Genomic DNA, 26,709 nt, shown 5'->3' on the forward strand with positions numbered 1-26,709 from the left:
TGATGATGATGATGATGGATGTATTGATGATGATGATGATGGATGTATTGATGATGATGATGATGGATGTATTGATGATGATGATGATGGATGTATTGATGATGATGATGATGATGGATGTATTGATGATGATGATGATGATGGATGTATTGATGATGATGATGATGATGGATGTATTGATGATGATGATGATGATGGATGTATTGATGATGGATGTAGTGATGATGATGATGATGGATGTATTGATGATGATGATGGATGTATTGATGATGATGATGGATGTATTGATGATGATGATGATGATGGATGTAGTGATGATGATGATGATGGATGTATTGATGATGATGGATGATGATGATGATGGATGAATTGATGATGATGATGATGATGGATGTATTGATGATGATGATGATGATGGATGTATTGATGGTGATGATGGATGTATTGATGATGATGATGATGATGGATGTTTTGATGATGATGATGGATGTATTGATGATGATGATGATGATGATGGATGTATTGATGATGATGATGGATGTATTGATGATGATGATGGATGTATTGATGATGATGATGGATGTATTGATGATGATGATGGATGTAGTGATGATGATGATGGATGTATTGATGATGATGATGATGGATGTATTGATGATGATGATGATGGATGTATTGATGATGATGATGGATGTATTGATGATGGATGTATTGATGATGATGGATGTAGTGATGATGATGATGGATGTATTGATGATGATGATGATTTTATTATTGATTGTACTGATGATGTCAGTGGGTGATGTTCTGGTGGTCCGCTGACCTCTCTTGTCCCCCCAGGTCTGGATGATGAGTTCGGTTACAGTCGTGTCGGGCGAGCGCCAGGAGTTCTGCGCCTTCTTTGATCAGATTGTGCAGGACCTGACAGCGGAGGATTGGGGTCACCCGGAGGTCGGCGATGCCATTTCACGTGTGAAGCAGGTGAGGCTGGTGGGGCCCCGTCTGATATGGGGTATGGTATAGGTGGGGCCCCGTCTGATATGGGGTATGGTATAGGTGGGGCCCCGTCTGATGTGCGGTATGGTATAGGTGGGGCCCTTGTCCTATGATCTGGGGCCCCGTCTGATGTGTGGTATGGTATAGGTGGGGCCCTTGTCCTATGTTCGGGGCCCCGTCTGATGTATGGTATAGGTGGGGCCCCGTCTGATGTGCAGTATAGTTTAGGTGGGGCCCTTGTCCTATGTTGGGGGCCCCGTCTGATGTGCAGTATAGTATAGGTGGGGCCCTTGTCCTATGTTCGGGGCCCCATCTGATGTGCAGTATAGTATAGGTGGGGCCCTTGTCCTATGTTCGGGGCCCCATCTGATGTGCAGTATAGTTTAGGTGGGGCCCTTGTCCTATGTTCGGGGCCCCGTCTGATGTGCAGTATAGTATAGGTGGGGCCCTTGTCCTATGTTCGGGGCCCCATCTGATGTGCAGTATAGTTTAGGTGGGGCCCTTGTCCTATGTTCGGGGCCCCGTCTGATGTACAGTATGGTATAGGTGGGGCCCTTGTCCTATGTTGGGGGCCCCGTCTGATGTGCAGTATAGTATAGGTGGGGCCCTTGTCCTATGTTGGGGGCCCCGTCTGATGTGCAGTATAGTATAGGTGGGGCCCTTGTCCTATGTTCGGGGCCCCGTCTGATGTGCAGTATAGTATAGGTGGGGCCCTTGTCCTATGTTCGGGGCCCCGTCTGATGTGCAGTATAGTATAGGTGGGGCCCTTGTCCTATGTTTGGGGCCCCGTCTGATGTGCAGTATAGTATAGGTGGGGCCCTTGTCCTATGTTCGGGGACCCGTCTGATGTGCGGTATGGTATAGGTGGGGCCCTTGTCCTATGGTCTGGGGCCCCGTCTGATGTGGGGTATGGTATAGGTGGGGCCCCGTCTGATGTGCAGTATAGTATAGGTGGGGCCCTTGTCCTATGTTCGGGGCCCCGTCTGATGTGCAGTATAGTTTAGGTGGGGCCCTTGTCCTATGTTCGGGGCCCCGGCTGATGTGCAGTATAGTTTAGGTGGGGCCCTTGTCCTATGTTCGGGGCCCCGGCTGATGTGCAGTATAGTATAGGTGGGGCCCCGTCTGATGTGCGGTATGGTATAGGTGGGGCCCTTGTCCTATGTTCGGGGCCCCGTCTGATGTGCAGTATAGTTTAGGTGGGGCCCTTGTCCTATGTTCGGGGCCCCGTCTGATGTGCGGTATGGTATAGGTGGGGCCCTTGTCCTATGGTCTGGGGCCCCGTCTGATGTGCAGTATGGTATAGGTGGGGCCCTTGTTCTATGTTCGGGGCCCCGTCTGATGTGCAGTATGGTATAGGTGGGGCCCTTGTCCTATGTTCGGGGCCCCGTCTGATGTGCAGTATGGTATAGGTGGGGCCCTTGTTCTATGTTCGGGGCCCCGTCTGATGTGCAGTATGGTATAGGTGGGGCCCTTGTCCTATGTTCGGGGCCCCGTCTGATGTGCAGTATAGTTTAGGTGGGGCCCTTGTCCTATGTTGGGGGCCCCGTCTGATGTACAGTATAGTTTAGGTGGGGCCCTTGTCCTATGTTGGGGGCCCCGTCTGATGTGCAGTATAGTTTAGGTGGGGCCCTTGTCCTATGTTCGGGGCCCCGTCTGATGTGCAGTATGGTATAGGTGGGGCCCTTGTCCTATGTTCGGGGCCCCGTCTGATGTGCAGTATAGTTTAGGTGGGGCCCTTGTCCTATGTTCGGGGCCCCGTCTGATGTGCGGTATGGTATAGGTGGGGCCCTTGTCCTATGGTCTGGGGCCCCGTCTGATGTGGGGTATGGTATAGGTGGGGCCCTTGTCCTATGTTCGGGGCCCCGTCTGATGTGGGGTATGGTATAGGTGGGGCCCTTGTCCTATGTTCGGGGCCCCGGCTGATGTGCAGTATAGTATAGGTGGGGCCCTTGTCCTATGTTCGGGGCCCCGTCTGATGTGCGGTATGGTATAGGTGGGGCCCTTGTCCTATGTTCGGGGCCCCGGCTGATGTGCGGTATGGTATAGGTGGGGCCCCGTCTGATGTGCGGTATGGTATAGGTGGGGCCCTTGTCCTATGTTCGGGGCCCCGTCTGATGTGCAGTATAGTTTAGGTGGGGCCCTTGTCCTATGTTCGGGGCCCCGTCTGATGTGCGGTATGGTATAGGTGGGGCCCTTGTCCTATGTTCGGGGCCCCGTCTGATGTGCAGTATAGTTTAGGTGGGGCCCTTGTCCTATGTTGGGGGCCCCGTCTGATGTGCAGTATAGTATAGGTGGGGCCCTTGTCCTATGTTCGGAGCCCCGTCTGATGTACAGTATAGTTTAGGTGGGGCCCTTGTCCTATGTTGGGGGCCCCGTCTGATGTTCAGTATAGTTTAGGTGGGGCCCTTGTCCTATGTTCGGGGCCCCGTCTGATGTGCAGTATAGTTTAGGTGGGGCCCTTGTCCTATGTTCGGGGCCCCGTCTGATGTGCAGTATGGTATAGGTGGGGCCCTTGTCCTATGTTCGGGGCCCCGTCTGATGTATGGTATAGGTGGGGCCCCGTCTGATGTGCAGTATAGTTTAGGTGGGGCCCTTGTCCTATGTTCGGGGCCCCGTCTGATGTGCAGTATAGTTTAGGTGGGGCCCTTGTCCTATGTTCGGGGCCCCGTCTGATGTGCAGTATAGTTTAGGTGGGGCCCTTGTCCTATGTTGGGGGCCCCGTCTGATGTACAGTATGGTATAGGTGGGGCCCTTGTCCTATGTTCGGGGCCCCGTCTGATGTGCAGTATAGTTTAGGTGGGGCCCTTGTCCTATGTTCGGGGCCCCGTCTGATGTACAGTATGATATAGGTGGGGCCCTTGTCCTATGTTGGGGGCCCCGTCTGATGTGTGGTATAGTTTAGGTGGGGCCCTTGTCCTATGTTGGGGGCCCCGACTGATGTACAGTATGGTATAGGTGGGGCCCTTGTCCTATGTTCGGGGCCCCGTCTGATGTGCAGTATAGTTTAGGTGGGGCCCTTGTCCTATGTTCGGGGCCCCGTCTGATGTGCAGTATAGTTTAGGTGGGGCCCTTGTCCTATGTTCGGGGCCCCGTCTGATGTGCAGTATAGTTTAGGTGGGGCCCTTGTCCTATGTTCGGGGCCCCGTCTGATGTGCAGTATAGTTTAGGTGGGGCCCTTGTCCTATGTTCGGGGCCCCGTCTGATGTGCGGTATAGTATAGGTGGGGCCCTTGTCCTATGTTCGGGGCCCCGTCTGATGTGCAGTATAGTATAGGTGGGGCCCTTGTCCTATGTTCGGGGCCCCGTCTGATGTGCAGTATAGTTTAGGTGGGGCCCTTGTCCTATGTTCGGGGCCCGTCTGATGTGCGGTATAGTATAGGTGGGGCCCTTGTCCTATGTTCGGGGCCCCGTCTGATGTGCAGTATAGTTTAGGTGGGGCCCTTGTCCTATGTTCGGGGCCCCGTCTGATGTGCAGTATAGTTTAGGTGGGGCCCTTGTCCTATGTTCGGGGCCCCGTCTGATGTGCAGTATAGTTTAGGTGGGGCCCTTGTCCTATGTTCGGGGCCCCGTCTGATGTACAGTATGGTATAGGTGGGGCCCTTGTCCTATGTTCGGGGCCCCGTCTGATGTGCAGTATAGTTTAGGTGGGGCCCTTGTCCTATGTTGGGGGCCCCGTCTGATGTGCAGTATAGTTTAGGTGGGGCCCTTGTCCTATGTTCGGGGCCCCGTCTGATGTGCAGTATAGTTTAGGTGGGGCCCTTGTCCTATGTTGGGGGCCCCGTCTGATGTGCAGTATAGTTTAGGTGGGGCCCTTGTCCTATGTTGGGGGCCCCGTCTGACGTGCGGTATAGTTTAGGTGGGGCCCTTGTCCTATGTTGGGGGCCCCGTCTGATGTGCAGTATAGTTTAGGTGGGGCCCTTGTCCTATGTTGGGGGCCCCGTCTGATGTGCAGTATGGTATAGGTGGGGCCCTTGTCCTATGTTCGGGGCCCCGTCTGATGTGCAGTATAGTTTAGGTGGGGCCCTTGTCCTATGTTGGGGGCCCCGTCTGATGTGCGGTATGGTATAGGTGGGGCCCCGTCTGATGTACAGTATGGTATAGGTGGGGCCCTTGTCCTATGTTCGGGGCCCCGTCTGATGTGCAGTATAGTTTAGGTGGGGCCCTTGTCCTATGTTCGGGGCCCCGTCTGATGTGCAGTATAGTATAGGTGGGGCCCTTGTCCTATGTTTGGGGCCCCGTCTGATGTGCAGTATAGTTTAGGTGGGGCCCTTGTCCTATGTTCGGGGCCCCGTCTGATGTGCAGTATAGTTTAGGTGGGGCCCTTGTCCTATGTTGGGGGCCCCGTCTGATGTGCAGTATAGTTTAGGTGGGGCCCTTGTCCTATGTTCGGGGCCCCGTCTGATGTGCAGTATAGTTTAGGTGGGGCCCTTGTCCTATGTTCGGGGCCCCGTCTGATGTGCAGTATGGTATAGGTGGGGCCCTTGTCCTATGTTCGGGGCCCCGTCTGATGTATGGTATAGGTGGGGCCCCGTCTGATGTGCAGTATAGTTTAGGTGGGGCCCTTGTCCTATGTTCGGGGCCCCGTCTGATGTATGGTATAGGTGGGGCCCCGTCTGATGTGCAGTATAGTTTAGGTGGGGCCCTTGTCCTATGTTCGGGGCCCCGTCTGATGTGCAGTATAGTATAGGTGGGGCCCCGTCTGATGTGCAGTATAGTTTAGGTGGGGCCCTTGTCCTATGTTCGGGGCCCCGTCTGATGTGCAGTATAGTTTAGGTGGGGCCCTTGTCCTATGTTGGGGGCCCCGTCTGATGTGCAGTATAGTTTAGGTGGGGCCCTTGTCCTATGTTGGGGGCCCCGTCTGATGTGCAGTATGGTATAGGTGGGGCCCTTGTCCTATGTTCGGGGCCCCGTCTGATGTGCAGTATAGTTTAGGTGGGGCCCTTGTCCTATGTTGGGGGCCCGTCTGATGTGCAGTATAGTTTAGGTGGGGCCCTTGTCCTATGTTCGGGGCCCCGTCTGATGTATGGTATAGTTTAGGTGGGGCCCTTGTCCTATGTTCGGGGCCCCGTCTGATGTGCAGTATGGTATAGGTGGGGCCCCGTCTGATGTGCAGTATAGTTTAGGTGGGGCCCTTGTCCTATGTTCGGGGCCCCGTCTGATGTGCAGTATGGTATAGGTGGGGCCCTTGTCCTATGTTCGGGGCCCCGTCTGATGTGCAGTATAGTTTAGGTGGGGCCCTTGTCCTATGTTCGGGGCCCCGTCTGATGTGCAGTATAGTTTAGGTGGGGCCCTTGTCCTATGTTCGGGGCCCCGTCTGATGTGCAGTATGGTATAGGTGGGGCCCTTGTCCTATGTTCGGGGCCCCGTCTGATGTGCAGTATAGTTTAGGTGGGGCCCTTGTCCTATGTTGGGGGCCCCGTCTGATGTGCAGTATAGTTTAGGTGGGGCCCTTGTCCTATGTTGGGGGCCCCGTCTGATGTGCAGTATAGTTTAGGTGGGGCCCTTGTCCTATGTTCGGGGCCCCGTCTGATGTACAGTATGGTATAGGTGGGGCCCTTGTCCTATGTTCGGGGCCCCGTCTGATGTGCAGTATAGTTTAGGTGGGGCCCTTGTCCTATGTTCGGGGCCCCGTCTGATGTGCAGTATAGTTTAGGTGGGGCCCTTGTCCTATGTTCGGGGCCCCGTCTGATGTGCAGTATGGTATAGGCGGGGCCCTTGTCCTATGTTCGGGGCCCCGTCTGATGTGCAGTATAGTTTAGGTGGGGCCCTTGTCCTATGTTGGGGGCCCCGTCTGATGTACAGTATGATATAGGTGGGGCCCTTGTCCTATGTTGGGGGCCCCGTCTGATGTGCAGTATAGTTTAGGTGGGGCCCTTGTCCTATGTTGGGGGCCCCGTCTGATGTGTGGTATAGTTTAGGTGGGGCCCTTGTCCTATGTTGGGGGCCCCGACTGATGTACAGTATGGTATAGGTGGGGCCCTTGTCCTATGTTCGGGGCCCCGTCTGATGTGCAGTATAGTTTAGGTGGGGCCCTTGTCCTATGTTCGGGGCCCCGTCTGATGTGCAGTATGGTATAGGTGGGGCCCTTGTCCTATGTTCGGGGCCCCGTCTGATGTATGGTATAGGTGGGGCCCCGTCTGATGTGCAGTATAGTTTAGGTGGGGCCCTTGTCCTATGTTCGGGGCCCCGTCTGATGTGCAGTATAGTTTAGGTGGGGCCCTTGTCCTATGTTCGGGGCCCCGTCTGATGTGCAGTATAGTATAGGTGGGGCCCTTGTCCTATGGTCTGGGGCCCCGTCTGATGTGCGGTATAGTATAGGTGGGGCCCTTGTCCTATGTTCGGGGCCCCGTCTGATGTACAGTATGGTATAGGTGGGGCCCTTGTCCTATGTTCGGGGCCCCGTCTGATGTGCAGTATAGTTTAGGTGGGGCCCTTGTCCTATGTTCGGGGCCCCGTCTGATGTACAGTATGGTATAGGTGGGGCCCTTGTCCTATGTTCGGGGCCCCGTCTGATGTGCAGTATAGTTTAGGTGGGGCCCTTGTCCTATGTTCGGGGCCCGTCTGATGTGCGGTATAGTATAGGTGGGGCCCTTGTCCTATGTTCGGGGCCCCGTCTGATGTGCAGTATAGTTTAGGTGGGGCCCTTGTCCTATGTTCGGGGCCCCGTCTGATGTGCAGTATAGTATAGGTGGGGCCCTTGTCCTATGGTCTGGGGCCCCGTCTGATGTGCGGTATAGTATAGGTGGGGCCCTTGTCCTATGTTCGGGGCCCCGTCTGATGTACAGTATGGTATAGGTGGGGCCCTTGTCCTATGTTCGGGGCCCCGTCTGATGTGCAGTATAGTTTAGGTGGGGCCCTTGTCCTATGTTCGGGGCCCCGTCTGATGTACAGTATGGTATAGGTGGGGCCCTTGTCCTATGTTCGGGGCCCCGTCTGATGTGCAGTATAGTTTAGGTGGGGCCCTTGTCCTATGTTCGGGGCCCCGTCTGATGTGCAGTATAGTTTAGGTGGGGCCCTTGTCCTATGTTCGGGGCCCCGTCTGATGTGCAGTATAGTTTAGGTGGGGCCCTTGTCCTATGTTGGGGGCCCTGTCTGATGTGCAGTATGGTATAGTTGGGGCCCTTGTCCTATGTTCGGGGCCCCGTCTGATGTGCGGTATAGTTTAGGTGGGGCCCTTGTCCTATGTTCGGGGCCCCGTCTGATGTGCAGTATGGTATAGGTGGGGCCCTTGTCCTATGTTGGGGGCCCCGTCTGATGTGCGGTATAGTATAGGTGGGGCCCTTGTCCTATGTTGGGGGCCCCGTCTGATGTACAGTATGGTATAGGTGGGGCCCTTGTCCTATGTTCGGGGCCCCGTCTGATGTGCAGTATAGTTTAGGTGGGGCCCTTGTCCTATGTTCGGGGCCCCGTCTGATGTGCAGTATAGTTTAGGTGGGGCCCTTGTCCTATGTTCGGGGCCCCGTCTGATGTACAGTATAGTTTAGGTGGGGCCCTTGTCCTATGTTGGGGGCCCCGTCTGATGTGCAGTATAGTTTAGGTGGGGCCCTTGTCCTATGTTGGGGGCCCCGTCTGATGTGCAGTATAGTTTAGGTGGGGCCCTTGTCCTATGTTGGGGGCCCCGTCTGATGTGCAGTATAGTTTAGGTGGGGCCCTTGTCCTATGTTGGGGGCCCCGTCTGACGTGCGGTATAGTTTAGGTGGGGCCCTTGTCCTATGTTGGGGGCCCCGTCTGATGTGCAGTATAGTTTAGGTGGGGCCCTTGTCCTATGTTGGGGGCCCCGTCTGACGTGCGGTATAGTTTAGGTGGGGCCCTTGTCCTATGTTGGGGGCCCCGTCTGATGTGCAGTATAGTTTAGGTGGGGCCCTTGTCCTATGTTGGGGGCCCCGTCTGATGTGCAGTATGGTTTAGGTGGGGCCCTTGTCCTATGTTCGGGGCCCCGTCTGATGTGCAGTATAGTATAGGTGGGGCCCTTGTCCTATGTTTGGGGCCCCGTCTGATGTGCAGTATAGTTTAGGTGGGGCCCTTGTCCTTTGTTCGGGGACCCGTCTGATGTGCGGTATGGTATAGGTGGGGCCCCGTCTGATGTACAGTATGGTATAGGTGGGGCCCTTGTCCTATGTTCGGGGCCCCGTCTGATGTGCAGTATAGTATAGGTGGGGCCCTTGTCCTATGTTTGGGGCCCCGTCTGATGTGCAGTATAGTTTAGGTGGGGCCCTTGTCCTTTGTTCGGGGACCCGTCTGATGTGCAGTATGGTATAGGTGGGGCCCTTGTTCTATGTTCGGGGCCCCGTCTGATGTGCAGTATAGTTTAGGTGGGGCCCTTGTCCTATGTTCGGGGCCCCGTCTGATGTGCAGTATAGTTTAGGTGGGGCCCTTGTCCTATGTTGGGGGCCCCGTCTGATGTGCAGTATAGTTTAGGTGGGGCCCTTGTCCTATGTTCGGGGCCCCGTCTGATGTGCAGTATAGTTTAGGTGGGGCCCTTGTCCTATGTTGGGGGCCCCGTCTGATGTGTGGTATGGTATAGGTGGGGCCCTTGTCCTATGTTCGGGGCCCCGTCTGATGTATGGTATAGGTGGGGCCCCGTCTGATGTGCAGTATAGTTTAGGTGGGGCCCTTGTCCTATGTTCGGGGCCCCGTCTGATGTGCAGTATGGTATAGGTGGGGCCCTAGTCCTATGTTCGGGGCCCCGTCTGATGTGCAGTATAGTTTAGGTGGGGCCCTTGTCCTATGTTCGGGGCCCCGTCTGATGTATGGTATAGGTGGGGCCCCGTCTGATGTGCAGTATAGTATAGGTGGGGCCCTTGTCCTATGTTCGGGGCCCCGTCTGATGTATGGTATAGGTGGGGCCCTTGTCCTATGTTGGGGGCCCCGTCTGATGTGCAGTATAGTTTAGGTGGGGCCCTTGTCCTATGTTGGGGGCCCCGTCTGATGTGCAGTATAGTTTAGGTGGGGCCCTTGTCCTATGTTCGGGGCCCCGTCTGATGTGCAGTATAGTTTAGGTGGGGCCCTTGTCCTATGTTCGGGGCCCCGTCTGATGTGCAGTATAGTTTAGGTGGGGCCCCGTCTGATGTGCAGTATAGTTTAGGTGGGGCCCTTGTCCTATGTTCGGGGCCCCGTCTGATGTACAGTATAGTATAGGTGGGGCCCTTGTCCTATGTTCGGGGCCCCGTCTGATGTGCAGTATAGTATAGGTGGGGCCCTTGTCCTATGTTCGGGGCCCCGTCTGATGTACAGTATGATATAGGTGGGGCCCTTGTCCTATGTTGGGGGCCCCGTCTGATGTGCAGTATAGTTTAGGTGGGGCCCTTGTCCTATGTTCGGGGCCCCGTCTGATGTACAGTATGATATAGGTGGGGCCCTTGTCCTATGTTGGGGGCCCCGACTGATGTACAGTATGGTATAGGTGGGGCCCTTGTCCTATGTTCGGGGCCCCGTCTGATGTATGGTATAGGTGGGGCCCCGTCTGATGTGCAGTATAGTTTAGGTGGGGCCCTTGTCCTATGTTCGGGGCCCCGTCTGATGTGCAGTATAGTTTAGGTGGGGCCCTTGTCCTATGTTCGGGGCCCCGTCTGATGTGCGGTATAGTATAGGTGGGGCCCTTGTCCTATGTTGGGGGCCCCGTCTGATGTACAGTATGGTATAGGTGGGGCCCTTGTCCTATGTTCGGGGCCCCGTCTGATGTGCAGTATAGTTTAGGTGGGGCCCTTGTCCTATGTTGGGGGCCCCGTCTGATGTGCAGTATAGTTTAGGTGGGGCCCTTGTCCTATGTTCGGGGCCCCGTCTGATGTGCAGTATAGTTTAGGTGGGGCCCTTGTCCTATGTTCGGGGCCCCGTCTGATGTGCAGTATAGTTTAGGTGGGGCCCTTGTCCTATGTTCGGGGCCCCGTCTGATGTGCAGTATAGTTTAGGTGGGGCCCTTGTCCTATGTTGGGGGCCCCGTCTGATGTACAGTATAGTTTAGGTGGGGCCCTTGTCCTATGTTCGGGGCCCCGTCTGATGTACAGTATGATATAGGTGGGGCCCTTGTCCTATGTTCGGGGCCCCGTCTGATGTGCAGTATAGTTTAGGTGGGGCCCTTGTCCTATGTTCGGGGCCCCGTCTGATGTACAGTATGGTATAGGTGGGGCCCTTGTCCTATGTTGGGGGCCCCGTCTGATGTGCGGTATAGTATAGGTGGGGCCCTTGTCCTATGTTGGGGGCCCCGTCTGATGTGCAGTATAGTTTAGGTGGGGCCCTTGTCCTATGTTCGGGGGCCCGTCTGATGTGCGGTATAGTATAGGTGGGGCCCTTGTCCTATGTTGGGGGCCCCGTCTGATGTACAGTATGGTATAGGTGGGGCCCTTGTCCTATGTTCGGGGCCCCGTCTGATGTGCAGTATAGTTTAGGTGGGGCCCTTGTCCTATGTTGGGGGCCCCGTCTGATGTACAGTATGGTATAGGTGGGGCCCTTGTCCTATGTTCGGGGCCCCGTCTGATGTGCAGTATAGTTTAGGTGGGGCCCTTGTCCTATGTTGGGGGCCCCGTCTGATGTACAGTATAGTTTAGGTGGGGCCCTTGTCCTATGTTGGGGGCCCCGTCTGATGTGCAGTATAGTTTAGGTGGGGCCCTTGTCCTATGGTCTGGGGCCCCGTCTGATGTGCGGTATGGTATAGGTGGGGCCCCGTCTGATGTGCAGTATAGTTTAGGTGGGGCCCTTGTCCTATGTTCGGGGCCCCGTCTGATGTGCAGTATAGTTTAGGTGGGGCCCTTGTCCTATGTTCGGGGCCCCGTCTGATGTGCAGTATAGTATAGGTGGGGCCCTTGTCCTATGTTGGGGGCCCCGTCTGATGTGCAGTATAGTATAGGTGGGGCCCTTGTCCTATGTTCGGGGCCCCGTCTGATGTGCGGTATAGTATAGGTGGGGCCCTTGTCCTATGTTGGGGGCCCCGTCTGATGTACAGTATGGTATAGGTGGGGCCCTTGTCCTATGTTCGGGGCCCCGTCTGATGTGCAGTATAGTTTAGGTGGGGCCCTTGTCCTATGTTGGGGGCCCCGACTGATGTACAGTATGGTATAGGTGGGGCCCTTGTCCTATGTTGGGGGCCCCGTCTGATGTGCAGTATAGTTTAGGTGGGGCCCTTGTCCTATGTTCGGGGCCCCGTCTGATGTACAGTATGATATAGGTGGGGCCCTTGTCCTATGTTGGGGGCCCCGTCTGATGTGCAGTATAGTTTAGGTGGGGCCCTTGTCCTATGTTGGGGGCCCCGACTGATGTACAGTATGGTATAGGTGGGGCCCTTGTCCTATGTTGGGGGCCCCGTCTGATGTGCAGTATAGTTTAGGTGGGGCCCTTGTCCTATGTTCGGGGCCCCGTCTGATGTGCAGTATAGTTTAGGTGGGGCCCTTGTCCTATGTTCGGGGCCCCGTCTGATGTGCAGTATGGTATAGGTGGGGCCCTTGTCCTATGTTGGGGGCCCCGTCTGATGTGCAGTATGGTATAGGTGGGGCCCTTGTCCTATGTTGGGGGCCCCGTCTGATGTGCGGTATGGTATAGGTGGGGCCCCGTCTGATGTACAGTATGGTATAGGTGGGGCCCTTGTCCTATGTTCGGGGCCCCGTCTGATGTGCAGTATAGTTTAGGTGGGGCCCTTGTCCTATGTTGGGGGCCCCGTCTGATGTACAGTATAGTTTAGGTGGGGCCCTTGTCCTATGTTCGGGGCCCCGTCTGATGTACAGTATAGTATAGGTGGGGCCCTTGTCCTATGTTGGGGGCCCCGACTGATGTACAGTATGATATAGGTGGGGCCCTTGTCCTATGTTCGGGGCCCCGTCTGATGTGCAGTATAGTATAGGTGGGGCCCTTGTCCTATGTTGGGGGCCCCGACTGATGTACAGTATGATATAGGTGGGGCCCTTGTCCTATGTTCGGGGCCCCGTCTGATGTACAGTATGGTATAGGTGGGGCCCTTGTCCTATGTTGGGGGCCCCGTCTGATGTGCGGTATAGTATAGGTGGGGCCCTTGTCCTATGTTGGGGGCCCCGTCTGATGTGCAGTATAGTATAGGTGGGGCCCTTGTCCTATGTTGGGGGCCCCGTCTGATGTACAGTATAGTTTAGGTGGGGCCCTTGTCCTATGTTGGGGGCCCCGTCTGATGTACAGTATGGTATAGGTGGGGCCCTTGTCCTATGTTCGGGGCCCCGTCTGATGTGCAGTATAGTTTAGGTGGGGCCCTTGTCCTATGTTGGGGGCCCCGTCTGATGTACAGTATAGTTTAGGTGGGGCCCTTGTCCTATGTTGGGGGCCCCGTCTGATGTGCAGTATAGTTTAGGTGGGGCCCTTGTCCTATGTTCGGGGCCCCGTCTGATGTACAGTATGATATAGGTGGGGCCCTTGTCCTATGTTGGGGGCCCCGTCTGATGTGCAGTATAGTTTAGGTGGGGCCCTTGTCCTATGTTCGGGGCCCCGTCTGATGTACAGTATGGTATAGGTGGGGCCCTTGTCCTATGTTGGGGGCCCCGTCTGATGTGCGGTATAGTATAGGTGGGGCCCTTGTCCTATGTTGGGGGCCCCGTCTGATGTGCAGTATAGTATAGGTGGGGCCCTTGTCCTATGTTCGGGGCCCCGTCTGATGTGCGGTATAGTATAGGTGGGGCCCTTGTCCTATGTTGGGGGCCCCGTCTGATGTACAGTATGGTATAGGTGGGGCCCCGTCTGATGTGCAGTATGGTATAGGTGGGGCCCTTGTCCTATGTTCGGGGCCCCGTCTGATGTGCAGTATAGTTTAGGTGGGGCCCTTGTCCTATGTTCGGGGCCCCGTCTGATGTACAGTATGATATAGGTGGGGCCCTTGTCCTATGTTGGGGGCCCCGTCTGATGTGCAGTATAGTTTAGGTGGGGCCCTTGTCCTATGTTGGGGGCCCCGACTGATGTACAGTATGGTATAGGTGGGGCCCTTGTCCTATGTTCGGGGCCCCGTCTGATGTGCAGTATAGTTTAGGTGGGGCCCTTGTCCTATGTTCGGGGCCCCGTCTGATGTGCAGTATGGTATAGGTGGGGCCCTTGTCCTATGTTGGGGGCCCCGTCTGATGTGCAGTATGGTATAGGTGGGGCCCTTGTCCTATGTTGGGGGCCCCGTCTGATGTGCGGTATGGTATAGGTGGGGCCCCGTCTGATGTACAGTATGGTATAGGTGGGGCCCTTGTCCTATGTTCGGGGCCCCGTCTGATGTGCAGTATAGTATAGGTGGGGCCCTTGTCCTATGTTTGGGGCCCCGTCTGATGTGCAGTATAGTATAGGTGGGGCCCTTGTCCTTTGTTCGGGGACCCGTCTGATGTGCGGTATGGTATAGGTGGGGCCCTTGTCCTATGGTCTGGGGCCCCGTCTGATGTGGGGTATGGTATAGGTGGGGCCCTTGTCCTATGTTCGGGGCCCCGTCTGATGTGCAGTATAGTATAGGTGGGGCCCTTGTCCTATGTTCGGGGCCCCGTCTGATGTGCAGTATGGTATAGGTGGGGCCCTTGTCCTATGTTCGGGGCCCCGTCTGATGTGCAGTATAGTTTAGGTGGGGCCCTTGTCCTATGTTGGGGGCCCCGTCTGATGTGCAGTATAGTTTAGGTGGGGCCCTTGTCCTATGTTCGGGGCCCCGTCTGATGTGCAGTATAGTTTAGGTGGGGCCCTTGTCCTATGTTCGGGGCCCCGTCTGATGTGCAGTATGGTATAGGTGGGGCCCTTGTCCTATGTTCGGGGCCCCGTCTGATGTATGGTATAGGTGGGGCCCCGTCTGATGTGCAGTATAGATTAGGTGGGGCCCTTGTCCTATGTTCGGGGCCCCGTCTGATGTGCAGTATAGTTTAGGTGGGGCCCTAGTCCTATGTTCGGAGCCCCGTCTGATGTGCAGTATAGTTTAGGTGGGGCCCTTGTCCTATGTTGGGGGCCCCGTCTGACGTGCGGTATAGTTTAGGTGGGGCCCTTGTCCTATGTTCGGGGCCCCGTCTGATGTGCAGTATAGTTTAGGTGGGGCCCTTGTCCTATGTTCGGGGCCCCGTCTGATGTGCAGTATAGTTTAGGTGGGGCCCTTGTCCTATGTTCGGGGCCCCGTCTGATGTGCAGTATGGTATAGGTGGGGCCCTTGTCCTATGTTCGGGGCCCCGTCTGATGTATGGTATAGGTGGGGCCCCGTCTGATGTGCAGTATAGTTTAGGTGGGGCCCTTGTCCTATGTTCGGGGCCCCGTCTGATGTGCAGTATAGTTTAGGTGGGGCCCTTGTCCTATGTTGGGGGCCCCGTCTGATGTGCAGTATAGTTTAGGTGGGGCCCTTGTCCTATGTTCGGGGCCCCGTCTGATGTGCAGTATAGTTTAGGTGGGGCCCTTGTCCTATGTTGGGGGCCCCGTCTGATGTGCAGTATGGTATAGGTGGGGCCCTTGTCCTATGTTCGGGGCCCCGTCTGATGTGCAGTATAGTTTAGGTGGGGCCCTTGTCCTATGTTCGGGGCCCCGTCTGATGTATGGTATAGGTGGGGCCCTTGTCCTATGTTGGGGGCCCCGTCTGATGTACAGTATGGTATAGGTGGGGCCCTTGTCCTATGTTGGGGGCCCCGTCTGATGTGCAGTATAGTTTAGGTGGGGCCCTTGTCCTATGTTGGGGGCCCCGTCTGATGTGCAGTATAGTATAGGTGGGGCCCTTGTCCTATGTTGGGGGCCCCGTCTGATGTACAGTATAGTTTAGGTGGGGCCCTTGTCCTATGTTCGGGGCCCCGTCTGATGTGCAGTATAGTTTAGGTGGGGCCCTTGTCCTATGTTGGGGGCCCCGTCTGATGTGCAGTATAGTTTAGGTGGGGCCCTTGTCCTATGTTCGGGGCCCCGTCTGATGTGCAGTATAGTTTAGGTGGGGCCCTTGTCCTATGTTCGGGGCCCCGTCTGATGTGCAGTATAGTTTAGGTGGGGCCCTTGTCCTATGTTCGGGGCCCCGTCTGATGTGCAGTATAGTTTAGGTGGGGCCCTTGTCCTATGTTGGGGGCCCCGTCTGACGTGCGGTATAGTTTAGGTGGGGCCCTTGTCCTATGTTGGGGGCCCCGTCTGATGTGCAGTATGGTATAGGTGGGGCCCTTGTCCTATGTTGGGGGCCCCGTCTGATGTGCAGTATAGTTTAGGTGGGGCCCCGTCTGATGTGCAGTATAGTTTAGGTGGGGCCCTTGTCCTATGTTGGGGGCCCCGTCTGATGTGCAGTATAGTTTAGGTGGGGCCCCGTCTGATGTGCAGTATAGTTTAGGTGGGGCCCTTGTCCTATGTTGGGGGCCCCGTCTGATGTGCAGTATAGTATAGGTGGGGCCCTTGTCCTATGTTCGGGGCCCCGTCTGATGTGCAGTATAGTTTAGGTGGGGCCCTTGTCCTATGTTCGGGGCCCCGTCTGATGTGCGGTATAGTATAGGTGGGGCCCTTGTCCTATGTTGGGGGCCCCGTCTGATGTGCAGTATAGTTTAGGTGGGGCCCTTGTCCTATGTTGGGGGCCCCGTCTGACGTCCCGTTTCCTGCAGGTGCTGGAGTATAACGCCCCCGGAGGGAAGTGTAACCGCGGGATGACTGTTTTGGCCTCATTTCGGGAGCTGGTGGGGCCGGAGCTGCAGAAGGACGGTAACCTCCAGAGGGCGCTGGCGGTGGGCTGGTGCGTGGAGCTGGTGAGTGTGCGCAGCGTGCTGCCCATATCATGTGACCCACAGACTCCGCCCCTCATGTACTCTTCTATTTTAGCTTCAGGCTTTCTTCCTGGTCGCTGATGACATCATGGATAATTCTGTCACCCGACGTGGGCAACCATGCTGGTACAAGAAGGTGCGTCACCATACAGGGGGAGGGGTCATACAGGGGGTGTGAGGTCATGTTATACTGGGGGAGGGGTCATGTTATACAGGGGGAGGGGTCATACAGGGGGTGTGAGGTCATGTTATACAGGGGGAGGGGTCATACAGGGGGTGTGAGGTCATGTTATACTGGGGGAGGGGTCATATACAGGGGGAGGGGTCATACAGGGGGTGTGAGGTCATGTTATACTGGGGGAGGGGTCATATACAGGGGGAGGGGTCATACAGGGGGTGTGAGGTCATGTTATACTGGGGGAGGGGTCATGTTATACAGGGGGAGGGGTCATATACAGGGGGAGGGGTCATACAGGGGGTGTGAGGTCATGTTATACAGGGGGAGGGGTCATATACAGGGGGAGGGGTCATACAGGGGGTGTGAGGTCATGTTATACTGGGGGAGGGGTCATGTTATACAGGGGGAGGGGTCATATACAGGGGGAGGGGTCATACAGGGGGTGTGAGGTCATGTTATACTGGGGGAGGGGTCATGTTATACAGGGGGAGGGGTCATATACAGGGGGAGGGGTCATACAGGGGGTGTGAGGTCATGTTATACTGGGGGAGGGGTCATGTTATACAGGGGGTGGGGTCATATACAGGGGGAGGGGTCATACAGGGGGTGTGAGGTCATGTTATACTGGGGGAGGGGTCATGTTATACAGGGGGAGGGGTCATACAGGGGGTGTGAGGTCATGTTATACTGGGGGAGGGGTCATGTTATACTGGGGGAGGGGTCATATACAGGGGGAGGGGTCATACTGGGGTAGAGGGGTCATACAGGGGGAGGGGTCATGTTATACTGGGGGAGGGGTCCTATACAGTGGGAGGGGTCTTATACAGTGGGAGGGGTCCTATACAGTGGGAGGACATATTATACAGGGGATGTGAGGTCATACAGGGGGAGGAGTCATATACAAGGGGGAGGGATCATGTTATACAGGAGGAAGGGGTCATATACAGGGGATGTGAGGTCATACAGGGGGAGGGGTCATATACAGGGGGAGGATCATATACAGGGAGGTGTTATAATACAGTGGGGGAGGGGTCATACAATACGGCGGGGGAGGGACCATATAATACAGCAGGGATGGGGTCATGTAATACAGAGAGGGGCCATATAGTACAGCGGGGGAGGGGGTCATGTAGTACAGCGGGGGAGGGGGTCATGTAGTACAGCGGGGGAGGGGGTCATGTAGTACAGCGGGGGAGGGGTTGTGTTGTCAAGGCTGGCTGCGGTTTAGGCCTTTACGTGACTGCTGCTGTATACTGCTGAGTGTCGACACAAGAAATAAACACCAGACAAAAATTGGTATAAAAGTCTTTGTCAGCAGGAAGCTCTGGAGCCGTCCCCACGACTTCTGACTTCTCTTTATTACAAAACATTGGTTTTTACATTTGACAAAAAAGGGGAGGTTAGTTATCATGTCAGAATCATCATGTTATATTTTGATTTGGTTGAATCTTGCGTTTGTGTATATTAGCATATTTAAAGGGGTACTCCCGTGGAAAACAGTTTATTTTTATTTTATTTTTTTTAAATCAACTGGTGCCCGAAAGTGAAACAGATTTGTAAATGACTTCTATTAAAAAAATCTTAATCCTTCCTGTACTTTTTATGGGCTGTATACTACAGAGGAAATTCTTTTCTTTTTGGATTTCTCTGATGTCATTACCACAGTGCTCTCTGCTGACCTCTGCTGTCCTATTTTGGAGAAAATCCCCATAGCAAACAAATGCTGCTCTGGACAGTTCCTAAAATGGACAGCAGGGGTCAGCAGAGAGCACTGTGCTCGTGACGGAAGAGAAATCCAAAAGGGAAAGCATTTCCTTTGTAGTTTACAGCAGATAATAAGTACTGGAAGGATTAAGATTTTTTTAAATAGAAGTCATTTACAAATCTGTTTAACTTTCTGGCACCAGTTGATTTAAAAAAAAATAAGTTTTCGACAGGAGTACCCCTTTAAGAATTTATTCCGTAGTTCACTAATCTCCCTATTCTACCAGAAAATTCCGGATATATCTGCCCTTCTGCACAGTCTGGATTTCTTCAAATATTTTGTCTCCGACTTTCAGCTCGTCTTATGTTGTCATTTGGCCTCGTCCCAAGGTTCTTCATGATTTGCTGATGGGTCTCATGAGGGAAATTAGGTTCCTCTGCTGTATATTCGCATTTATCTCTATTTTTTATATATCGATCAGTAATTACAATCATAATGGTCATCCTTCTCACCCCCCTAGAAAAACCTAATTTGACGACCTCTTTCCCTATAATATTTTCCGCCTAATGGTCTCCGCTTCAGCTGTATTGGTCGCTTCATTGGTTTGAGACGAGTGGCTCCTATTGAACCCGCCCCCCTTTGTACCCAGACTGACCCTTCACCTGAGACGCCTCTGTTCGCCCTACTCCGCTGGGTTTGCACGTGCGCCATTGGTATACAGGATGGTTGTTCTCCTGGGGGGATTCTCTCGGTCCTGCTTGGGACTGATGTACTGATTAGGTTCAGATAAGCTGGAATACAGTGGTCCCTGAACATACCGTGGGAATCCGCTCCAAATGGACCATCGTTTGTTGAAACCATCGTATGTTGAGGGATCCGTGCAATGTAAAGTATAGGACAGTGGTCTACAACCTGCGGACCTCCAGATGTTGCAAAACTACAACACCCAGCATGCCCGGACAGCCAACGGCAACATCTGGAGGTCTGCAGGTTGAAGACCACTGTTAGAGGAAGTTGTACTCACCTGTCCCCGCCGCTCCGGACCGTCACCGCTGCCCGGGATGTCGCCTTCCATCGCTGTCGCCGCGTCCCCGACGCTCCGGTGAGGCCTCTACTTCCACGGCATCCGCGCGCTCCGTCGCCGCCATCACGTCGCTACGCACGCCGCTCCTATTGGATGACGTGATGACGACGATGCAGAGGATCCCGAAGAGGATGCGCCGGAGCCCCGAGGACAGGTAAGTGATCGTCAGCGGAGCTCACGGGGCACCGTAACCGGCTATCCGGGGGTAGATGAAGCGGTCAGCGCTGGGGGATAGCTGTTTATGCGATGGCCCCGACATACAAAGGCATCATATGTTGAAATGATCGTATGTTGATTCTGCCTCTGAGAGTGATCGCATGTTGAAATGATGGTAGGTCAGGGGGCCATCGTAGGTCGGGGCCATTGTAGGTCGGGGGTCATCATAGGTCGGGGCCATTATAGGTCGGGGCCATTATAGGTCGGGGTCATCGTAGGTCGGGGGTCATCGTAGGTCGGGGGTCATCGTAGGTCGGGGTCATTGTAGGTCGGGGTCATTGTAGGTCGGGGCCATTGTAGGTCGGGGGTCATCGTAGGTCGGGGCCATTATAGGTCGGGGGTCATCGTAGGTCGGGGCCATTATAGGTCGGGGGTCATCGTAGGTCGGGGTCATCGTAGGTCGGGGCCATTATAGGTCGGGGGTCATCGTAGGTCGGGGCCATTATAGGTCGGGGGTCATCGTATGTCGGGGCCATCGTAGGTTGGGTGTCACTGTAGTAGGTTCAGTATCCACAGACATTGTCCCGGTTGGCGTTGCGGCCTCTACCCTGGAGATTCTTCTTTTCTTTACCCAACATCCGATTATTATTCTCCTGGTAATAAGAACCACGAATATGGTGACTGCGGAGAAGCCATTTTTGATGACAAATCTTGATCCCTGGGGTCACTTATTCCCGGATTTTTCTTCAGTTCTTCTTTATGGCTTTCGTAACGTTAACCATTTGGACCAGTGTTACCTGGTGTGTAAGTGTAACCCATTGTATTCTGGGAGGTCATGGTAGAGGTGGCTCCTAACTGCTCCGATAATCCTTGTATCATTTATGAACCTTCCCTGATTATAATATTTGGAGTTTATCCAATCAGAATTGGTTGTGGGAACAATGGATTCTAACCCTGCTGTTACCTGGTCTCTTGCTTTAAACTCCTCAGGTACCCGCCCCCCCCCCCCCCCCCCGGGACCCCAATAGCATCACGGTACACTTGGGGTCCCTCTACTCCGAATATCTCCTGGTTCAGCTAATTTGGTCTCGTCCTCCTGATCTGGGACTATGTGCAGGGACCTTAAACCTTGGCGAGTGCACCCTCACCCGTCCAGTCACCTCTAGTCGTGCTCGGATTTTCAGGTCACCTAAGGAGTAACCCTGATTATGCTTTTTTACGGTATCTTATCCATTCCAGCCTTAGGTTAGTGTCTGAGGACCTGGTTCAGTTCTCATGGTGTCCTCCATTGTGGGCTCCACTGTAGTCACCATTTTATCTTTATAAACTGGGCATATTTGGCATTAATTATTATTATTATTATTGGTCTTAACTGATCTTTGGACTCATTTGAAGTGGCCGTGTCCATCGGGCTGAATTGTCCCCAGTTTCCCCTTCAGTCCCTCCATGTACAACCCTAGAATATATCCCCCTGATCTTGTGGGCCGCAGTTTTCTAGAATATTTTACTAGAACCAGTTTTCCCATTTTCGTTACAGGAGCCCGATTTAGTGTCCTTCTCTGGAGTAGAGATTTGTCAGTCTTGTCTTCTATGGGGACTCTGTGGTCTATAGTCCCAGTCAGTCCCTGTGTTCCATCCCACTGCTCCCCAATAGTCCCAGTTGTTCCCCCAGTAGTCATCCGTCACACACATGTATATTGAATACATAAGACATTGTTTTGGCACCTCGGGACAATCCACTGTCACCGTAGTCAAATTCAAAGGTAGTCACTTGGGCACTGGAAGAGGTCTATCAAAACGTTGGCTACAACTCTTGGGTCATTGCCCAGTTGGCCCAGTAGTGTGGTGGAGTGGGATTGGGTTAGGAACCCTCTTGTATTGTGAGGGGTATCCATGTTGATTCTCCTTCCAGTTGTCAGTAGAACCTGGTTAGGACCTTCGAATCCAGGTTCCAGCGGCCCCTCACGTGTCTCTTCACGAGGACCAACTCTCCGGGCTGCAGATTGTGACGTCCTGGTTCAGCGTCTGGATCGGGAATGGAAGAATAAACTAGAACATGTTACTCTCAGCTCATTACACAGGGTAATAACAAACTTTACTAAACTATCATCTCCTGCACTGAGGGTAGTAACATCCTAGCTTAGGGACCCCCAAGAGCGGCTCGTATGGGGTTAGACCTGTTGGCTAACCCTCAGATTTTATGGCGGCTTTGAGTTTTAGGAGTAAATCAGCGCCTAACAGATTGAATGGACAAGTGTCTGATCTGAAGGGCCAGTCGAAGCGCGATCCAGCGTGAAACGGCACCGTAGCCCGCCCAGGTAGCCCTGCTTTTCAGTCTGTCCGTCCTGCACCTTCAACCGTGTTCCCACGCCATGTATGGTTTACATTTCAAATAAAGAACTCTGCACACGAGACCGGACCGGTGAGTCCCCTATTATTTCTCGCTTCTTACGTTCTAGTGTCTGATCGAAGCCGTCGGGGAAGGATGTCTCGCTGTGCTCCAATAGGTATAGGGTGGGTGAGGTTCGAAGTAACGGGTGCCATCTACGCCCACACAAGAAAGGCGATCAGAGGAGGTAAGTACACGGTAGGTCTTTAGAGCGTATTACAGATCTGGCTACACCGGTGTCCACTAGAAAAGGAAGAGTTTTGCCACTGACTAAGATTTACAAAAGAGGTTGGTCCTGATTTAGTAAAGTCATATAAATACAGTGATCCCTCAACACACGATGGGAATCCACTCCAAATGGACCATCGTTTGTTGAAACCATCGCATGTTGAGGGATCCGTGCAATGTAAAGTATAGGACAGTGGTCTTGAACCTGCGGACCTCCAGATGTTGCAAAACTACAACACCCAGCATGCCCGGACAGCCAACGGCTCTCCGGGCATGCTGGGAGTTGTAGTTTTGCAACATCTGGAGGTCCGCAGGTTCAAGACCACTGGTATTGGAGGTTGTACTCCCCTGTCCCCACCGCTCCAGACCGTCACCGCTGCCCTGGATGTCACCTTCCATTGCTGTCGCCGCGTCCCCGGGGTGTCCCCGACGCTCCGGCAAGGCCTCTGCTTCCCCGGCATCCTCGCTCTCCGTCGCCGACATCACGTTGCTATGCACACCGCTTCTATTGGATGACGAGACGGCGTGCGCAGCAACGTGATGATGATGATGGAGAGCCCCGAGGACAGGTAGGAGACCATCACTGGAGCTCACGGGGCACTGTAAACGCCTATCCGGTGGCAGCTGAAGAAGTCTGCGCTGAAGGATAGCCGTTTATGCGATGGCCCCGACATACAAAAGCATCGTATGCTGAAATGATCGTAGGTCGGGGGGGGGGGGGGTCACTGTATGTACTTGAGAGATCAGTGTGGGCACAGGCTTGCCATTGTCCTATAGAGGACCATAAGTCTGAATAGTAGGAGGAGCGAGGATTATTCTCAGATCCAGATTCTTGATCAGCTGGATTGGGTGGAGTCATTCTGTTGTCGGGTGTCCATTGTTGGCTCATCCTGGAGTGGTTTTGGTGTCCAGGGAGAGGTCCAGATTGTTGTTGGTCCATATTAGAACATCCACATCCGAGCTCTTCTTAGTAGGAGCCACTCCAGTTTGTTTTTCGATAGTTTTGACAATGAGTAAGAGCTGCTTTTGGGTCAAGTGTCACATATTCAGGCCTAGTGTCCGTAAGTCTTTTCTTCAGCATCATGGAGGCCAGTAACAAAGGTGCTGAAGAGTTTCTTATGGAATTTGCTTCTCAGGTCATAACCTTGATCCTGGAACAGATTATGTAGTCTGGAGAAAAACTCTTCAGCTGATTCGGTAGGTTCCTGAGAGGCATCAGAGAAATTGGTGGAGCTTGAAGCTAGTCTGACCCAGGCTTGTAGCTGTCGGCAGAATTCTATTCCAGAAGAGTATGTCTCCTCGTCCACAATAGTAGAACTATCAAGGCTCGCGGAAATGATAGGCCAGAAGGCGTCTCCAGCTCCGATAGAGACTAGATTATATAAATCCTTCCATACTGATGAATAGGTGCGTTGGATTTGCTTGATTCTTCTGTAGAAAGGCATTGGCTGTCCCTCTGGGTCAGGGAGTTGGGTTAGGAGATTATTTACTTGCACCGAGGTAAACGGAACATTTTTATAAAGAGTTTCTGAAAGAGGTTTTTTAGACCCTTTATTTAAGTGGGTGGGACATTACTTCCGGGTATACCAAGATGGCTGACAGCAGAGGAAGTGGGTGGGGCAGTACTTTCGGGTATACCAAGATGGCTGACAGCAGAGGAAGTTGGTGCAGCAACATGGCCACCAGTAGAAGGAGGTATAATGGGATATAGTGGGGAGGGTACATTTTGGGTGGGGTACATTTTTGGAGTATAGGGAGGGGCTGTGGTAGTAGAAGGTGGAGCATTTAAAGGAAACACAGGTTTTTGCTGAGGGCAGGTTTTGCTGACCCCAATGCGGACATACCCAACAGTTAGGATCACCATCATTATAGGGCGGTGATAGTTCTTTATCTTTGTAATACAAATACAGTCACTTTCCCCTTTTTGTCTCTGCATTCTTCTTCTACATATTTCTCTTTAGCTATAGCACATGAAGTACGGTGCCATGCTTGAGCAGATGCCAACAAATCATTATCTTCTAAAATCCCTTTATGTTGTTTAAGAGCCTCAGACCATAAGTCTGGGTGTAATCTACCTTTTTCATGCAAGTTGCATATCGACATTAATTTTCATCTTGTCAAGATATTTCCCTCCCGGTGCGTCATGATGTCACGTGGCTCTTCACACCCAGGGAGGGAGGAAGTTGAACCTTTAAATGCAGAGGGCAAATGGCTCCTCTTTATTCTTAAACAGTTAACCAGTGCAGGAATTGAACAATTTTAAAGCTTTTGAAGTCTCTTTTGAAGCTTTTGAGGGTTGTAAATTACCCTATTGGCGCGATCTCTCATTGGATTGGCCGTACACAAATTGGTATTGCTAATCTTCTGGTACAAAAAGATACTGGCTGATACACAAAAATAAAATATATATCAGCAGTACGCTAAAAAGTTCTCAAGAATACAGTAAAGGGATACTGGACTGGAAATCTACCAGCAGAACGATACACAAAAGATGTCACTTGATACAGAAACTGGACCGGTACAGCACAACTGATATCAGACCATGTTTATACGCCACGTTACCAGCACGATTTACACAAACGTTACTTGACTGATATAATAAAAATATATCAGAAGTACATATTTACACACAAGATATCGGGGACACCGATCACTATTTACTAGACATAAAAATACATTCAGAATCTACGGCACTTTTAATTAATTTAAATCTAAAAATGTTGAAAATCTAAATCCAAAAACAAAACATTTTCCGAAGCGAAAATGTCTTAGATTTCGTAAAGCTCAAAAATCCAAAATGAAATCTTATTAAGGAATGCATTTGACCTTGTTTTGTACACTTTTGCTTTGTGATGCTGATAAGCGGTTCACAGTGAGCTGGAGAAGGGAAAATGTTTACATGAAGCTGCAAAACCTGTGACAGGCAAGTTCTGCGCCGCTCTGCGTTCTGATTAAACAGCAGCAGTCGGTCACCTGCGACTAGAACGTCTCTGAAATTGAGACCAAACAGCGGGTAGATTCCATGTTGCTAAAGGCTAGTCCTAGAGGGTCGACAAAAGCTCCCACAAAACGGCCCAAAGGACACAGATATCACAAGACACAGTCTGTTCCATAATGGGGGTTGTAGTACAGGGGCTGAGGGATTGACCGCACCGGGTTTCACTTCTGAGACCCGATGTGATCCGAAGTTATTAAGCAGAGGAGCTGGTGGCATGGTCCGCTCAGTGTTTTTCAACTTTCATTTTTGAATCCCCCGCGGGGAGCCCTGAATGGCCGGTGCCGAGGAGCCCTGAATGGCCGGTGCCGAGGAGCCCTGAATGGCCCGTGCCGAGGAGCCCTGAATGGCCCGTGCCGAGGAGCCCTGAATGGCCGGTGCCGAGGAGCCATTCAGGGCTCCCGGCGGAAGATTTAAAAATGAACATTGTGAGTAGCAGGGGACCATATGTATATTAGAAGTGCTGTGGGGGCAAGATATATAGCGCTGCAGAGGTGGGGGGGGGGGGGGGGCAGACATATAGCCTATATATCTAGCCCCCCCAGCACATTGATAATATGCCCCCTGCAGCGCATTAGATATGACCCCCCCCACCGGCGCATTAATAAATATATGTATAATGTACCCGTGCAGCACAGCGCATCTATATACCTATGCCACTGCAGCGCTATGTGAAAAGCATTCTAGCAGTAGCATCGGCCGCCGGCCGTTCGGGGCTCCTCAGTACAGACCATTCAGGGCTCCTCGGCACTGGCCGTTCGGGGCTCCTCAGTACAGACCATGCAGGGCTCCTTGGCACCGGCCGTTCGGGGCTCCTCAGTACAGACCATTTAGGGCTCCTCGGCACCGGCCGTTCGGGGCTCCTCAGTACAGACCATTTAGGGCTCCTCGGCACCGGCCGTTCGGGGCTCCTCAGTACAGACCATTTAGGGCTCCTCGGCACCGGCCGTTCGGGGCTCCTCAGTACAGACCATGCAGGGCTCCTTGGCAACGGCCGTTCGGGGCTCCTCAGTACAGACCATTCAGGGCTCCTCGGCACCGGCCGTTCGGGGCCCCTCAGTACAGACCATGCAGGGCTCCTTGGCACCGGCCGTTCGGGGCTCCTCAGTACAGACCATGCAGGGCTCCTTGGCACCGGCCGTTCGGGGCTCCTCAGTACAGACCATTTAGGGCTCCTCGGCACCGGCCGTTCGGGGCTCCTCAGTACAGACCATTTAGGGCTCCTCGGCACCGGCCGTTCGGGGCTCCTCAGTACAGACCATTTAGGGCTCCTCGGCACCGGCCGTTCGGGGCTCCTCAGTACAGACC

At 53.6% G+C, this 26,709-nt stretch overlaps 1 protein-coding gene across 1 annotated transcript in view; it reads left to right on the forward strand.

Annotated features, from left to right (window-relative positions):
• Positions 1-703: 703 nt before the first annotated feature.
• FDPS (farnesyl diphosphate synthase) overlaps positions 704-26,709 on the forward strand; it is a 40,114-nt gene continuing 14,108 nt past the window's right edge. The window contains exons 1-3 of the mRNA XM_056552733.1: positions 704-981; positions 16,508-16,648; positions 16,722-16,802. Coding sequence (XP_056408708.1) covers positions 847-981; positions 16,508-16,648; positions 16,722-16,802 — 357 coding nt within the window. The 5' untranslated portion in view covers positions 704-846. The remainder of the gene's footprint in view (positions 982-16,507; positions 16,649-16,721; positions 16,803-26,709) is intronic.

Source organism: Hyla sarda, unplaced genomic scaffold (assembly GCF_029499605.1).
Source record: "Hyla sarda isolate aHylSar1 unplaced genomic scaffold, aHylSar1.hap1 scaffold_1830, whole genome shotgun sequence".
Classification (NCBI taxonomy): domain Eukaryota; kingdom Metazoa; phylum Chordata; class Amphibia; order Anura; family Hylidae; genus Hyla; species Hyla sarda.